Genomic DNA, 15123 nt, shown 5'->3' with positions numbered 1-15123 from the left:
GAGATAACAATGGGATTGGGGGAGCATTGGCTTTACCTGCCTTGAATCCTCTCCCCAGTGGAAGAAGGCACAGGGCAGGTGAAGCCATTTCCTGGCAGTTGTATCAGGAGGATCATCCACAAGGAACCAAAGGCTTTGCCTGCCCCATGTCCTCTCCCCAGAGGGAGAAAGTGTGGGGCAGGCGAAGCATGTTCCTGGAAACTTGTCAGGAGGATGATTCTCCTGATGCAGCCGCTGGCAACAAAATATTGTTGGGGCATGGCCCCATCCCCTTGGCATATGGCCCACGGAGGGCTGGGTCTTCCAGCCCCCCCCCCCCCGAATTATGATTGCTTGTCCCTTCTGTACTGGCTCCTAAGTGCTAGTTCCAACTTGTTAAAACATAAGACCCTTAGAGAACAATCCTATGGTCCTGGGAGGGTGTTCCAGGCACCATAGGACACTGCTATGACCTCAGAAGGGGACCCAGGAATCTCATCCCGCCTCCTACCCCCTCATAGCTGCCACAGAAATAACTGCATTGGCTGCTTTCTGAAGTTGCAAAAGTGGCCTCAGAGGTGAGAAAGAGGATGGGGAGGAAAGAGAAGAGGCCAAAATATAATGTTTTCTATGGCCTCTCCAGCCTCAGCCCCATCCCTAGCAGTCTGCTTCCTTTAGATGGGCTCAGAGACCTGTCTAGAGAAAAAAAGAAACAACAGGAGTGTGGAGAGGAAAAAAACGCCCCCGTTGCTCCTCTCACCCTTTTGGCAGTATCCTGACAGGGCACTGTGCACACAGAAGCCTCCAAATTTGGAGGCTTCTGTCTAACGAGGGTGCAACCCATAGGATTGTGCTCTTAGGCATTCTAAGATCTGCATGCCATGTGTTCTGTAGTGATCAACCAAGAGACTCAACAGTGCATTTGGGGTGATTTATAAAGACATGCAAAGAGGTGTTTTTGGTGGCTGCTTCCTCCTTTTGGACAGCAACAACAGTTTCTGGAGTTGATAAGTATGCATTTGGCTAGTGATAAGTAGTTATATGTATATAAAAATGTATGTCTTTATTTTTATTCCCCACCCATTCACATAAACTCAGGATGGTTTACACTTAAAACAAACTGCACAAATTCAAGTAAAAACGCTATCCCTTTATCTTGCAACTTAAGATTGCCAGTTTAATGAGGGGATTATTAGGTTAGGGCACAGGTGGCTGCCTCTGAACTTGGAGGCAACCACCTATCCAGAGCACAGCAGGAGAAGCACGGAGGGGGTCGTTCCCTCCGTGCTTCTCCTGCCCTGCATTTTTGGCTAAACAGCCGATTGCGGCTGTGTAGCTGCGGGAGGGCTGAATGGGGGAAGAGGGTGCTGCATGACACATTGGATGTGCCGTACAGGCATTTCCACCCCACCCCCCCGCAATGCCCCTTCTTGTGAGTGCGGAGCATGGGGCTGTTCCGCACTGCCTTGGAGGCAGTGCGGAACTGGGGGGAGGTCAGTTCCCAGAAAACCAGATATCCTATGGCTGTCTAGCCACTATCTAGCAGCCATAGGGTTGCTCCCTCCGTGATTTTTTTCTTTCCTCTTCCTTCCTTAACGTTCCATGTTTACTTACAGTGCAATAGTATACATGTTTTCTCAGAAATAAGCACTTATTTGCTCCCTAGTAAGTGTGTGTAGGGTTGCATCCTTAGGAAGGGGTGGGATGGGATGGGATGGGGAGACAAGACTCCTGTATACAACAAGGCTACTGTAAAAACACTGTATCTTGCTGATTGATGTGTAGTGCATATTTCTGTAAACATTTTGGGCATTTATGGGATGGTTATTTTGTTTTACAGAGATGTGAGTGTGGTTCACGTCCAATGCTGGTAGGTACAATTCTACACGAAATTTTTCAGAAAGCAGGAACAAATTTTACGAAAGAGAAACTGCAAGAAATTGCCTTCTCAGCTGTTCATGGACCAAAGTATCTAAAAGAGCTGTAAGTGCTAGCTGTAAGAGATTAAGGGCACAATCCTATGCATATTAAAACAGAAAAAGTCCTATAGCTCCTAGTATCCCTCCAGCCAGCCATGCTAGCTGCACCTTAAGTGAGCAGTATACATTTCCTTAACTTTAATGCTTAACATTCTTTCTGATTATACTAAAGAAATCGCTGACAGAAGTCAGTTCACCTAGGCGAGAAGTTTGGCAAAGCAAATTAACCTGCAATATCATATTAAATATCCAGTTACATTTTGCATTCTTTTTGAAGGTCAGATGAAAAGATTTTTGGATCCTGATGCTGCAGAATCATTTTTATTTGGTATTAAAATTAAAACAAAGGAACCAGGTCTCTGAGCCTCTGGAGTTGGAACTTAGCCATCTTTACTGTTCTTTTGAAGTGCTGTTTGGGCTATAGCTGATAAAATGTCTAGGTAGTATGCCAGAGTAAATGTTTGCATATTTTTGTTCTCTTTCTCCTTTTTTTGTGTTATATTGTAATAAAATGCCTATTTGTGTGTGTATATGTGCACACATATAAATGTATTTTTAGATATATTACTTAAAATATACAAATTTGCTTTTGTTTTTTATTTTTTAATTTTTTTCTTAATCTTTTTTCTCTTTTATTGTTATTATTAATGTCATTATGGGATTATTATTATTATTACTATTCCTTGTTGGCTAAACGTTAATTGAATGGTAACATATGGCCAATGGAAATGGATTGTTTGCTCCCATTCCTTTGCTATCTAACTGAGGTTATGATATTGAAAGATAAGGTTTACCATTTGTGGCGTAGAGGATTGAAGATTTAATAATAATTGCAATGTTTGGAAGAATGCTGTATAGGTATTTTTTCTTTCTTTTTTCTCTTCCTTCTTTTGCTATCCTCCCTTTTTTCTTTTTCTCAGAATACTGTAATGTTGGAAACTGAAGATTCTGATTACGTTGTTGGTAGTGTTTATTTCATTTATGAAAATAAAATAAAAATAGATAAAAAAAAACTTTAATGCTTAACATAGACTAGTTCATGGGCCAATGATGGCAAGAATTGCTGCTGTAGTTGTCTGTCCATATGAGCACTATTTGGGGATGAATAGGACTGCTTGTGTGCAGTGGAACCTATCATAATTGTTTCAGAGTATCCAAATATTATTTCTATATACAAATATACTTTTGTATAACCAGGTTGTCAGCAGAGCAATTCATTTACCAATCCTTTTTCAATAGCCTGTTCTACACTCAGTGATGTGGGTTTTCCAGAAAAATTTGAACTGGAAAGTTTTCCAATGCGAAGTAGGTTAATTTGTATAGGGTCATTTGCATAAGAAAAAAATCATTTTGTATGGGAAAAATTTACATTGCAAATTAGGTTAATTTATATAGAGGCATTTGCATAGGAAAATTTTCTGTTTTTGTCCCAAGTATTTGGCTTGAAATATTTGAGGGGAAAAATTAAAGCACACTTAATGTGATTTAAATGTTATATTATGTAGACATTTTTATTGGATTACCTGTAAAAATTTAAAGAAAATGACATCTACATCCCTTGGATTGCTTAAATTTAAAGAAAAACAAAGGTACTGAAAACTGTAGACACACTAATCAATTTTAGCACCTCAAAGAAATGTGCATGATACATATTTGTATCATATATACACAGATGAACAGTCACTCATCTGTTCAACTCTCTTCCTCTAGGGTTGTTGCGGCACCTTCAGTTTCGCTGTCGCTGTTCATTAGTTCCAGTTCACGTAAAATGTATGTGTACTAGTGATAATCACCTAAAAAAGATTAAGTACAACTTAGAAACTGCCAAGCTTGCCTAATATTGTATTTGCAACTGGCAGACAGTCATTTTTACTAATGAACTTATGAAGCAGATTATTCTCTGAGGAAAAATAAAGTACTGGAAAAAATTTTCAAAAACCTTTCAGTTTGGGAAAATTTTCCACCCCACATCGCTGACTACACTATAGTTGTAATGTATAGTTTCTTGTTTATAAATCTAGGAATGTCTATAAAAGTTTAAATGTGTGGGAACTACATATTTTTCTTTGAGAAACATACAAATAAAATATAGATATTTGTACTTTAGAGATATTTCCCATCACCTCTTTTTTTGTTCTGCTATTTGTTGTATAGCATTTAATTTGCTTTCCTTCTTTTCTTCCTGAAGGTACCAGTTAAATCTGAAACAAAATGATATAATGCAAGAGATAGAGGAATACCTTCCATCTTTTATTAAATGGGCAGAAGACTTCATGTCCAAACACAACCAGTCTAGCCAACCTAACATGCAGCTAACATTGTAAGTAACTGTTAACTTGTCAACAACAGTATGTTGTTGTGTTCTTGCCTGTGCTAAAGGTGGAGCTAAGCTGTGTGGGAAAAGGACAATTTTTATGTCAAACAGCTTCCTACCCTAAGTTGGGTTGTGCAACTCCTTCCCTGACCAAGATTCCAGGGCACTTTAAATATCCGATGGAGGAAATTTAGTGGGTTGGATCCTGACTTGCCCTTCCATCAGTGGAAATGACTGAGATCCAGCAGAGGCTCCCACCAGAGGGAGGTGGGGAGACTATTTTTGCCAATTCCTTACAGCACCCTGTGCCAGCTCCCACACTGTTCTGGTGGGTCCCCATCTCCTCTAGAGCAGGTTTTTGGGAGGGTGGGGGGAAGGAGAAATTGGGGAAAATCACCTCCCCTCCTCTGGGAGGAACATTCCATGAGCAGAGTTCCACTCACAGAAATTCTGCATCCAACCCTGTATTTCCCTCAATTCTTCACTTAGATTTTTTTTTCCATTTTTCTTTATCTCCCCTGCCCCACACTAAAAATATGGTTCCGTGCCAGTTCTAGTAATTCTGTGTTCCCAACCACCTCCCTGTTATCAGAGAATTGTTAAATTTTACAAGAGACTTAATAACAAACAAAATGTATCTTATTGCAGTCACTTCTGTGTATAACTTATAATTATTACTTTGGCAAAAGTGCTAATTCTAGCTTTTTACCATATATTGGCATATTCATAAAAGTATCTGTAGCACTGTTCAGTAAGGGTGAAGGGTTAAAATGGAACAAAACGATGTAGCATAGTGATGCTATTTTGGCTGGTGTTAGCTAAAGCATAATTAAAAATATGAACATCCTTCCGACTATTTTTAGTGTTTCAGGTCTTTCCCCTTGGCTTGATCATTACAGCCATGGCAAGCTAGCCATCAACCAGGTTAGAGCATTTGTATATATATATGTCTTCAATAGTTAGTTTTCTGTCTTCCATACAGGACACTCCTAGTCTCTACTGCATGTCAGCAGAAATTCACCACAGACCTTACATTCACATCTTTTGCTGCACATTCTGCAGTTGCTTGAATCTGTTGTTAAAGTGTTGATCCGCAAAAGCTGGCTGAAGTTTTTCAGCTGACTTGTTCTGTTACTTGGGAGTGAAATCATTTAGGAACAGCAAGCCTTTTAAATGATTAAGGGTGGAGTCCTATGTATGTTTAAACAGAAAAAGTCCTATAATTCCCAGCATGGTTGACTAGAGGGATGCTGGGAGTTTTTCTGTCTCAACATGCATAGGATTGCACCCTAAGACTGCAGTCTTATACCCACTTACCCAGGAATAAGTCCCATTGAACTGAATGGGACTTACTTCTGAGTAGACATTTATAAGATTGCACCGTAAATGGATTTTTCCCCTTCATCAAGTATTTATTTAGGGAAAGGTAGCCTTTCTGAGGGAAACAAATCCTGTTAACGTGCTTTATTTGTTTTCTGATAGGCCAAGAGATAAAGATGATTCCTGTTGCAATGTTAAAGTTACAGAAATCCTGGATGTTGAGGAGAACATCTGGTGTCCCAGGTTTGGCCTAAAGGGCAAGATTGATGTTACAGTTGGTGTAAGAATTCACCATAGATCTAAAACTCATTTCAAGATAATGCCACTGGAGCTTAAAAGTGGCAAGGAATCTAATTCTATAGAGCACCGAAGTCAGGTACTACAGTATGCAATTGTAATAGCTTAACTTTAAATAGTAACTAGATATATATAGGAGTGTAGCTGTGCTATTTGAAATCCTGTAGTCCATGGTGATGTTTCTGGTGAAGTAATCTTGCCATTCTGCCAACTTGACATCAGTCCGGTAGAACTACTCTGGGGTGTTAAAAGGCTTGTCCAGCCAATATGTGGTTGTGACTTATTTGTGAAGCATTTTTCAGACAGTGTCAGGGCCTTGTCTGTTATAGCCAGGATTTGATTAGAAGTAGCCTGGAAGGGCTTGGGCCTATTCAGCCTCTGGAATTGTCAGAATCTGGGTGAGCTTATCTCTGTCAGTGTTCTCAGAGAAGAGCCAGGGGGAGTCACCCAACTCCTTGTCCACCTGCTAGTCTGGCCTTGGTAGGCAGGGAGGCTGGAAGCTCTCTGTGAGAAACTGACAGAGGTGGGGTAGGGTTTGCAGAAGGGTTGCCCAGGTTGAAGTGTCACTGCTAGAGGGCTGAGCAGTGATGCCCTGTTTAGACAGGGGCCTTGCTGAAAGGCTAAAGGCGCTTGTCTGTGAAGGGATCCGGAGGGGGTGTCTTACAGTCATGCCTTCCCTTTTAAGCTGATGTAAAGGTGAAGAGCCTTTGCTAGGAACGTCTCAACTTCGTTGCCTGAAGCCTTCTCTGTTTGGATTCATCATTTTCTGGGCTTTTGGAGGCACTCTGCTCATGGACTGGAACTCTGGATTTTTAAGGACTTGCTATGAAAAGTACTGTGAAGCTTTTCATAGACTTAAACGCTCTGTTGTGATCTGTGTGTCTGTGTTTGTAGTCAGCTCAGTGTATGACAGGCTGGGTTTGATCACCCCCTGTCATAGATCATAGGTTTGATCTATGACTTTTGGACTTCCCTCTGCCAGAACTCATGCAGCGTGGAGTTGCCAGTGCGAAGGTGGTGGCTCAGAACTCCTTGCGTGTTTGGGTACACCCTTCCCTTGATCTTGATGGGCCTCGACCATGCAGCCTGGAGTTATCAAGTTGGTCTAACTCTCTATGGGTGTGGTTTTTGTTTTGGCCTTTTCCCTTGATTGTCTGATGGGTTCGTTTCAGGAATCATTCCCTTTCCATGTCTGGGGTTGGAACCCCGTGTAATGATTGCCTGGGTTAGGTATGCCAGGAATCCACAGTCCATTCTCTTGTGTTCAGAACCGTGGAGATGGCAATGGAGAAACGACGTTGATGAGGATCTCAGTCACGGTAGTAGTGTTTAGCTCTGGACTGTTCTGAAATTACATAGAGCCTATAACTACTGACCATCAGTTATATGATTTCTGAAGAGTGTAACCATTAAGCTTTTGCCGTGGAATTTCTTGCTATAAAGAAATTTCACTGAATTGGGTGTCCGGTGTCAGATTGCCTCAGTGTATATGCTGGGGGGATCGGGAAGCCTGACAGCCCTCTTGCTCTCTGCTAATTGCAATGGGTTGGATGAGTATCAGTTGAATCTCAAGGTCCTTTGAATGGTCTGTGCTACAACGGACCTTGTCATGGTCCTTGCAGAGGTCTGTGCCACAATGTGCCTGCTCGACCCTTGCCCTTGGCTGATAACAGGGAGGCTCTCTGGTGTAGTCAGACTGGTGCCTAATACAGCTTTCACTGAAAAGTGTTCCTTGTTCCCTTGAAGGCAACTGTGAGCTCCTTAGCTAAAAACCATCTCTGGATCCTGCTGACTCTGGCAATTCTTGGCCAGTTTTTTTTTTCTGGGCAAGATGGTGGCTAGGCAATTTCGCTCTGATTTTCAGACAGAAATCATTGTGAAAGGAACGGGGAATCTGGCCCTAGTGATTCTCTTGAGCCTTTCAGCAGTTTTTTATACCAACCAGTGACGATAATATCTTTCTAGAACATTTTTCAAGGTTAGGAGTTGGGGGTACTGCTTGAAATAGGTCCACTACTTGCTAGAGGGCAGGTTCCAGAAGGCGATACTGTGAGATAGTTCCTCCATGGGGACTGTTCTGCATAGTTCCTTGATGTTCAGTTCTGTCTAGGGATGTACGAAAGTGACTTATCTGTTCGTGGATTCTGTTCACGGTGGGGGGGGGGCGCTCCGTCCCTCCCCCCGGAATCCTCGATGGGAGGGTTATCTGGTCTCCCCCCCCCCCCGGAATCCTGCCCAGTCGCACCTGCTCCGCGGTGGCTCCGCGGACTTTCGGCCGTGGACTGGCTGGTGAGGACGCAAATGGGGGCCGCCATAGCGGCTGCCATTTGCGTCCAGCCAGGCAGCTGTGATAGGCTACATAAGTCTTTATGTAACCTATCACAGCTGGGCAAAAAAACAAACAAACCACTGGCGTATGCTAATGGCGGTGGCTACGGTGGCCACCATTTGCATTCCCTATTTTTCGCTGTTCTCACCTACGTAAATATTTACGTAGGCAATTATGGCAAAAAAAGGGAACCGCAAATAGCATAGTGGGTGCTATTTGCGTTTCTTTTTTTTACTGTAAAAGCCTACGTTAATATTTACGTAGGCTAGAATGGCGAAAAATAGGGAACGCAAATGGCGGCCGCTGTAGCTGCCGCCATTTGCATACACTGGTGTGTGTGGGGGGTTTTTTTAGGGGTTAGCCGTGATAGGCTACATAAATTCTTATGTAGCCTATCACAGCTCGAAGGACGGCAATGGCAGCCGCAGCAGCCCGGCCGCGGCCAGCCAGGAGACCAGCCGCTGCTCCTGCCGCCGGAACTGCTGCCGAATCCCCAGCATCCGCCCTGGGTAAGTTCCATCCCGGGGGATTCCGCAGGGGGGCAGGAGGCCGTTCCGTCACGGATTCCGGGGGGCTGGATTCTAAGGAATCTGGCCTCACTGGAATCCATGGCGGAATTCTCTGCCATCCCTAGTTCTGTCTCCCATGCTCCTTAACATCTACATGTTAAACCACTCTCTGAAGTTGTCATTGGTTATGGGCTGTAATGTGATCAGTATGCCAATGATACCAAGTTCTGTTTCTCTTCTTCATTGGATCCAAGTGTTGTGGTGGCTTTCCTCAGTTAATAATTTAAGGCCCATCTAGAGAAGATAGAATTTATGGTGGAAGCTCAGCAGACTGGCTAGATGGGGAAGTACTGTTCTGGATGAGGGGCATAGCCTCCTGTTTAAGGGTAAGGATTGTAGCTTGGTGGTAGTGTCTGTGGACTGGGTTGGTGTTACCAGCTTTGGATTGGTATCTGTGCCTGCTAATGAGAAAGAGAGGGACCTGGCTGATGTCAATCATAACTTGGTAACTTCCAGATTATATCTGTGATTAGTAATTTTTGTGAACCGCCCAGAGAGCTTCAGCTGTTGGGTGGTATAGAGATGATGATGATGTAATGTGCTCTATGTAGGATGACTTATTGGGGGTGACTGCAGTTTTTAAAGCCTTTCTTACTGAAGTAAAATTGTGAAAATTTATTCAGTTTGCTTCTACATTTAAGCTTCCATTTTAATAGTTTTAAATATCTTTTCAGGTAGTTTTGTACTCGCTCTTGTGCCAAGGAAAGCGAGTTGATCCTGAAGCTGGATTCCTCCTTTATCTTAAAACTGGTAAAATGTTTCCTGTACCTGGAAATCGTCTAGATAGGAGAGGTAACTTTTGTGCCTGCAAAAATCCCTGGATAGAGATGTATTTACAGTATTTCCACCCCAGCTTTCACCAATACAGTCCTCAAGGAGCCTAACATCAGGTTTTAAAAATACAATTAAATAATAAAATATATCAAACAAAAAAACCGATAAAGCAACAGAGTTAAATAGTAGAAAGCAAAAATAATACTTAAACTACTTTGCACCAAAAAGCTGTGTAAACAAATTAGATCTGACTTGGCATAAAAAAATAAGTGCCAAGCAAACACCCCTGGGGAGGGCATTCCACAAATTGGGTGCTACTACTGAAAAGGCTGTCACTGGTAGCCTAATCTCTGAAGGTGAAGGAACTTGGAGCAGGGTCTCCGATGACAGCCTCAGCAAATGGGTAGGTTCATATGGGAGAAGGCAATCCTTTAGATGCCATAGTTCTAGGTCATTTAGATCTTGGTGGGTGCTTTAAATTGTCCCTGGGAACAAACAGGAAGCCAGTGAAGATCTTTAAACCCTCAAGTGTGTGTTCAGTATGATGAATCTCAGTTAACTTGGCTTCCACACTTTGAACCAGTTGAAGTCTCCAAACACCTTTAATAGGGGGCCCCACTGCAGTGATCCAGGCTGGAGGTTACCATGGCATGGGAGAGGCAGCTGGTACACTAACTGGAGTTGAGAACATTCCAGAAGTCCACAATTTCATATCGCTATGGCAAGTGTTCAGGCAGCCTCTGTGGAACATAATGAGCCCCCAAGTTTCCTTCCAATTCAAAGATGATCCCTGTCCCCTCCCCAGCCCCAAAGTTTGGGGGAAGCTTGAAATCCATGTTGGCTCTATGCTTGCTGGACGCTTGTTCTGCCCAGCAAGTGCAGAACGACAGCAAAGCCTCTACCTCCCTTCTCTGCCTCCACGCTATAGGGGGAAGCTGAAGCGTGGCTGCTGTCTCTGTGCTTACCATGTGATCCAAGCACCTAGCAAGTGCAAATCCAAAGCAGACTCTTTACCCTAATGCCCAGCTCTGAGCTGTAGGGGGATGAGAGCTTGTTTTCACATAGCACAAAATCCCTTGTGCTCCTCCCTAGCTCGAAGGAGAGAGTGCCCAGGAGCACCATTTCCTGCTAAGATGCATGGGATTTACAGATTCCTGTCCTCCTGGCCCAATTAACTGAATCTGGAAGCGGGGGGGGACTACAAATCTCGTGCATCCTATCACACAAAATGATGCTCTTGCGTGTGGTCAGGTGCATCAAGATCTTAGGGATGAGGTGTATATGGCCTTTCCTGTCTGCAGGAACCTCTCCCTGCTTCCAGTTCTTCCCATGAGGCTTAGGAAGAGAGGGAAGTGGCGGGGTGGACTGAGAATTGCCTGAAAAAAACTTGGAAAAATAGAATTAATTGTGACGCAAGCTGGGGGAGTTTGCCCATTACTACTTCCACAATCAGTTGAACCATCTACTGCAGGGATGGATCTACTGTCAGAGATAAGGAAAGCGTTTCTCTTTCAAGTGCTGGCTAGAGAAACCGTTCCCTTATCTCCGATTTCTCAGCAGAGATAAGAGAAGGTTTGTTAACCCGTTCCTCTCTCTGATTTGAGATAAGGGTGTGTGTGTGTGTGTTGGTGTGCGCACATGCAGCACCCTGGTGCCACCTGATGTGGTCCTCAGGGCCAGAAAGGCCCTGATCTACCATTAGCACCCCATCTTGTCTGAATTAATTATCAGTTTATTATCCTTGTTGCTTGCACTGTTTAGTATTAGATTAAAATATAAAATAAAGTTGGGTGTCATTACCATATGAATAACATCTAACCCCAAATCCCTGAACAACTTCACTCAGTGGTTTCATGTACATGGTGAACAGTATGGTGGACAGAATAGAACTGTGAAGTACACCGTAGCATAAATGTCATGGGGTGAAACAGAAATCCCCCAGCATTAGCTTCTGGAATCTATACGCCAGGTAGGATGGAATGCAGTGCTTCCATTTCTCACCCCATTGTTGTTGTTCAGTCGTTCAGTCGTGTCCGACTCTTCGTGACCCCATGGACCATAGCACGCCAGGCCTTCCTGTCCTGCGCTCTCTCCCGGAGCGTGCTCAAGTTCATATTCATTGCATCCGTGATGCTATCTAGCCATCTCATCCTCTGCCGTCCCCTTCTCCTTTTGCCTTCAGTCTTTCCCAGCATCAGGGTCTTTTCCAGAGAGTTTTCTCTTCGCATTAGGTGGCCAAAATATTTGAGCTTCAGCTTCAGGATCTGTCCTTCCAAGGAGCACTGATTTCCTTTAGGATGGACTGATTTGACCTCCTTGCAGTCCAGGGGACTCATAAGAGTCTTCTCCAGCACCACAGTTTGAAGGCATCAATTCTTCGTCACTCAGCCTTCCTTATAGTCCAGCTCTCACAGCCATACATTACTACTGGGAAAACCGTAGCTTTGATTATACGAATCTTTGTCGGCAAGGTGATGTCTGTGCTTCTTACTATACTGTCTAAGTTTGCCATAGCTTTCCTCCCAAGGAGCAAGCGTCTTTTAATTTCATGGCTACAGTCACCGTCTGCGGTGATCTTGGAGCCCAAGAAAGTAAAATCTGTCACTGCTTCCATTTCTTCCCCTTCTATATGCCAGGAAGTGATGGGGCCAGATGCCATGATCTTAGTTTTTTTAATGTTGAGTTTCAAACCAGCTTTTGCACTCTCCTCTTTCACCCTCAACAAGAGGCTCTTTAGAGCCTCTTCGCTTTCTGCCATTAGGGTGGTATCGTCTGCATATCGGAGGTTGTTGATAATTCTCCCGGCAATCTTAATTCCGACCTGTGATTCATCCACCTGGCGTTTCTCATGATGTACTCTGCATACAAGTTAAATAAGCAGGGTGACAATATGCAACCTTGTCGTACTCCTTTCCCAATTTTGAACCAATCGGTTGTTCCATGTCTGGTTCTTACTGTCACTTCTTGACCCTCGTACAGGTTTCTCAGGAGACAGGTAAGGTGGTCTGGTACTCCCATCACTTTAAGAATGTGCCACAGTTTGTTGTGATCCACACAATCAAAGGCTTTAGCGTAGTCAATGAAGCAGAAATAGACGTTTTTCTGGAATTCTCTTGCTTTCTTCATGATCCAGTGAACGTTGGCGATTTGATCTCTAGTTCCTCTGCCTCTTCGAAACCCAGCTGTACTAATGGTAGTTCTCGGTTCGCATACTGCTGAAGCCTAGTTTGTAGGATTTTGAGCATCACCTTGCTGGCATGTGAAATGAGCGCAATTGTGTGGTAGTTTGAACACTCTTTGGCGTTGCCCTTCTTTGGAATTGGAATGTAAACTGACCTTTTCCAGTCTTGCGGCCACTGTTGAGTGTTCCTCACCCCATATATGTTATCTAGAACTAGAAGAATACCATAGGTGAGTTTAGGAGAATCAATAGAGTCTCACACTCCTTGTCATCCAGGATAGATTGTCAACCATGGCAACTGAGGTGGCTTCTCAAAGGTGGATTGAAATAGATCTAAATAACCTGTGTCATCCAGAGATGTTTGGAGTTGTGTCACCATCAACCTGATCTTGACATTTCTAAAAGATTATAGCATTAGATATAAATGAATTTCTTCATTGCTTCCGTGGTTGCCATTGTCCCTTAAGAGTGCTAGTAGACACTGTTGATGCAAGGTATCTTGATTAAAAACAAATACAATTTTATGTTTTATGAGAAGATCCCATGTAGCAAAGCATCTTCACTGAAAAGACAGATTTGAGTTGTCTGGAAAGTTCACTTGATAATTCCGTTCTGTCATGTATCGCTTATGGCATGTGTGTGTGTGTGCATGTGTGAGAATTCATTGTGACTAATCCATATATTAGAACAAGTTAAATTACCAAGTTTTTGTTGTGCTTTGTTCTTACAGTTTGAAACTTAAGAGAATCTGGACATTGTTTCTCCCTCCCCCCCCCGCCGCCCCTCTTCTCCTGCAGAACTAATTAAACTAAGAAATCAGTTGGCCTTCTATTTGCTTCACAGTACCTGTAAATCTGACACAGGGAAGGAGCAGACAGAACTTGCATCTTTGCCTCCAATGATTGACGATAGTCAGGCATGTTGCTATTGCTCTCAGAAGCAGAACTGTGTGCTCTATAGCAGGTAAGTCCCTTTTTAAAAACTTGGTTTATAAGTAGCTCTTTTGCAAGTTGACCTCAATTCAAAATGGTTGATATCACAGTTTCATTAAGGTTCAATCTCTACACTACAGTATTTGTATAGATAAAACTACACTACCCTGGGCAGAATAAAAATGTTGTAAGTACATAAATACTAGACAGAAGTGTGGTATGGTTGATTCCTTCCTTCCATAGAAGTCCAAGACCATAGTTGCAGTTGAGCATTTTCACAGGTTGGTGCCATGATATATCACAGCAAAGCTTGGCTGTGCTTTTTATTGTGCATAGTAAGCCACTTCTGCATTCAGGATTCCGTGTAATGTCTGTGTACTGTGTAATATCTGTATCATGCCATGTTGCGCTTGCTGTAGTTTTCCAGCTATAAACCATACCAAAGAGGAATTTAGACACGACTAAATATAGTTGTGGTTCTGTGATAGAACACACCAATAGGGTAGCACAAAATCAAGGAAAAGCAATACAGTGGGACATAGTAGAACTAGATTTTTAAAAAGGTGAAAACTCGTAAGACTCTATCTGAAGTTAGCACACAAAATCCTTAACGAACTATGAAATTTCTTAGCAGAAAAAAAGCCTTTATAACAGGCAGTACTCATCGTAATTGCAATTATAGGTAATTTTCCAGGGGGATTCATGTTGGGTTTGTTTCAGGGCTGTAGAGCAGAAGAAAAATACTTTAATTTCTCCGGATGTGGTTGCTGCTGTTGAAAAAGAGATCCAGCATCTGAAGCCCTCTCACTTGGAGTATTTCCATCTCTGGTATCTGATGCTAACCTTGGAATCACAATACAAAGATGGAAAGAAGGGGCGTAGAAACATATGGATGATACCTGCTGCAGAAAGGTAAAACAAAGTCTTGTCAATTATTTTTAGGTCAATTACTAACTTCACTTTAGATTTGGGGTCACCAACATAGTGCCCATGGGCATCTGTGTCCTCAGATATAGCCTTGGGTGACGGCCAGGCTCCCTGGCCCTCCTGATTATTATTATTTAGATTTGTAAATTTATGTTTTAATTGGGAGGCTGGCATGCTGTGAAGTGGAGTGCCAGCCTCCAGCACCAACTTCACCGTCTTCCAAGAATGCATATGGGTCTACAAGCGCAGCACTTAGTATTGAAGCATGCCCAGGCACCCAGAAAACAGAAAAAGTAAGCTGGGGGTGGTGGGGAGCAACCTGGAGGCCTGCGGAGGGTTGTTGTTGTATCGGGGGGCTAGAAAGAATGGTGGGGAGTGAGGGGGATGTTTTCCTGTACAGTGTGTGTGTGTGCGCATGTGCGCACGCACATTTTGCTTGGGCTTTTTTGGTGTGTGTTGTAGGTGCATGTTTCACCTATAGGTTTGTTTCTTTCAGCATCACCAGTTTGCCTTCTTTGAAAA

At 43.1% G+C, this 15123-nt stretch overlaps 1 protein-coding gene across 4 annotated transcripts in view; it reads left to right on the top strand.

Annotated features, from left to right (window-relative positions):
• DNA2 (DNA replication helicase/nuclease 2) overlaps positions 1 to 15123 on the top strand; it is a 44442-nt gene that overhangs the window by 5537 nt on the left and 23782 nt on the right. For 3 of the 4 annotated variants that reach the window (XR_014789357.1, XR_014789356.1, XM_084845425.1), the window contains exons 4-9: positions 1820 to 1962; positions 4147 to 4278; positions 5755 to 5968; positions 9462 to 9579; positions 13540 to 13705; positions 14395 to 14586. Coding sequence is in view for 2 of the 4 variants with exons in the window: in XM_084845425.1 (XP_084701551.1) it covers positions 1820 to 1962; positions 4147 to 4278; positions 5755 to 5968; positions 9462 to 9579; positions 13540 to 13705; positions 14395 to 14586 (965 nt within the window). In the remaining 2 variants the exon portion in view is untranslated. Of the gene's footprint in view, positions 1 to 1819; positions 1963 to 3668; positions 3729 to 4146; positions 4279 to 5754; positions 5969 to 9461; positions 9580 to 13539; positions 13706 to 14394; positions 14587 to 15123 lie in introns of all 4 variants that reach the window. The other variant, XM_084845424.1, reaches the window with a different exon arrangement.

The sequence above is a fragment of the Heloderma suspectum genome, chromosome 3, assembly GCF_057233095.1.
Source record: "Heloderma suspectum isolate Gila_16-S chromosome 3, 16-S_ref, whole genome shotgun sequence".
NCBI lineage: Eukaryota > Metazoa > Chordata > Lepidosauria > Squamata > Helodermatidae > Heloderma > Heloderma suspectum.
This window is presented reverse-complemented; position numbering and strand designations above follow the sequence as displayed.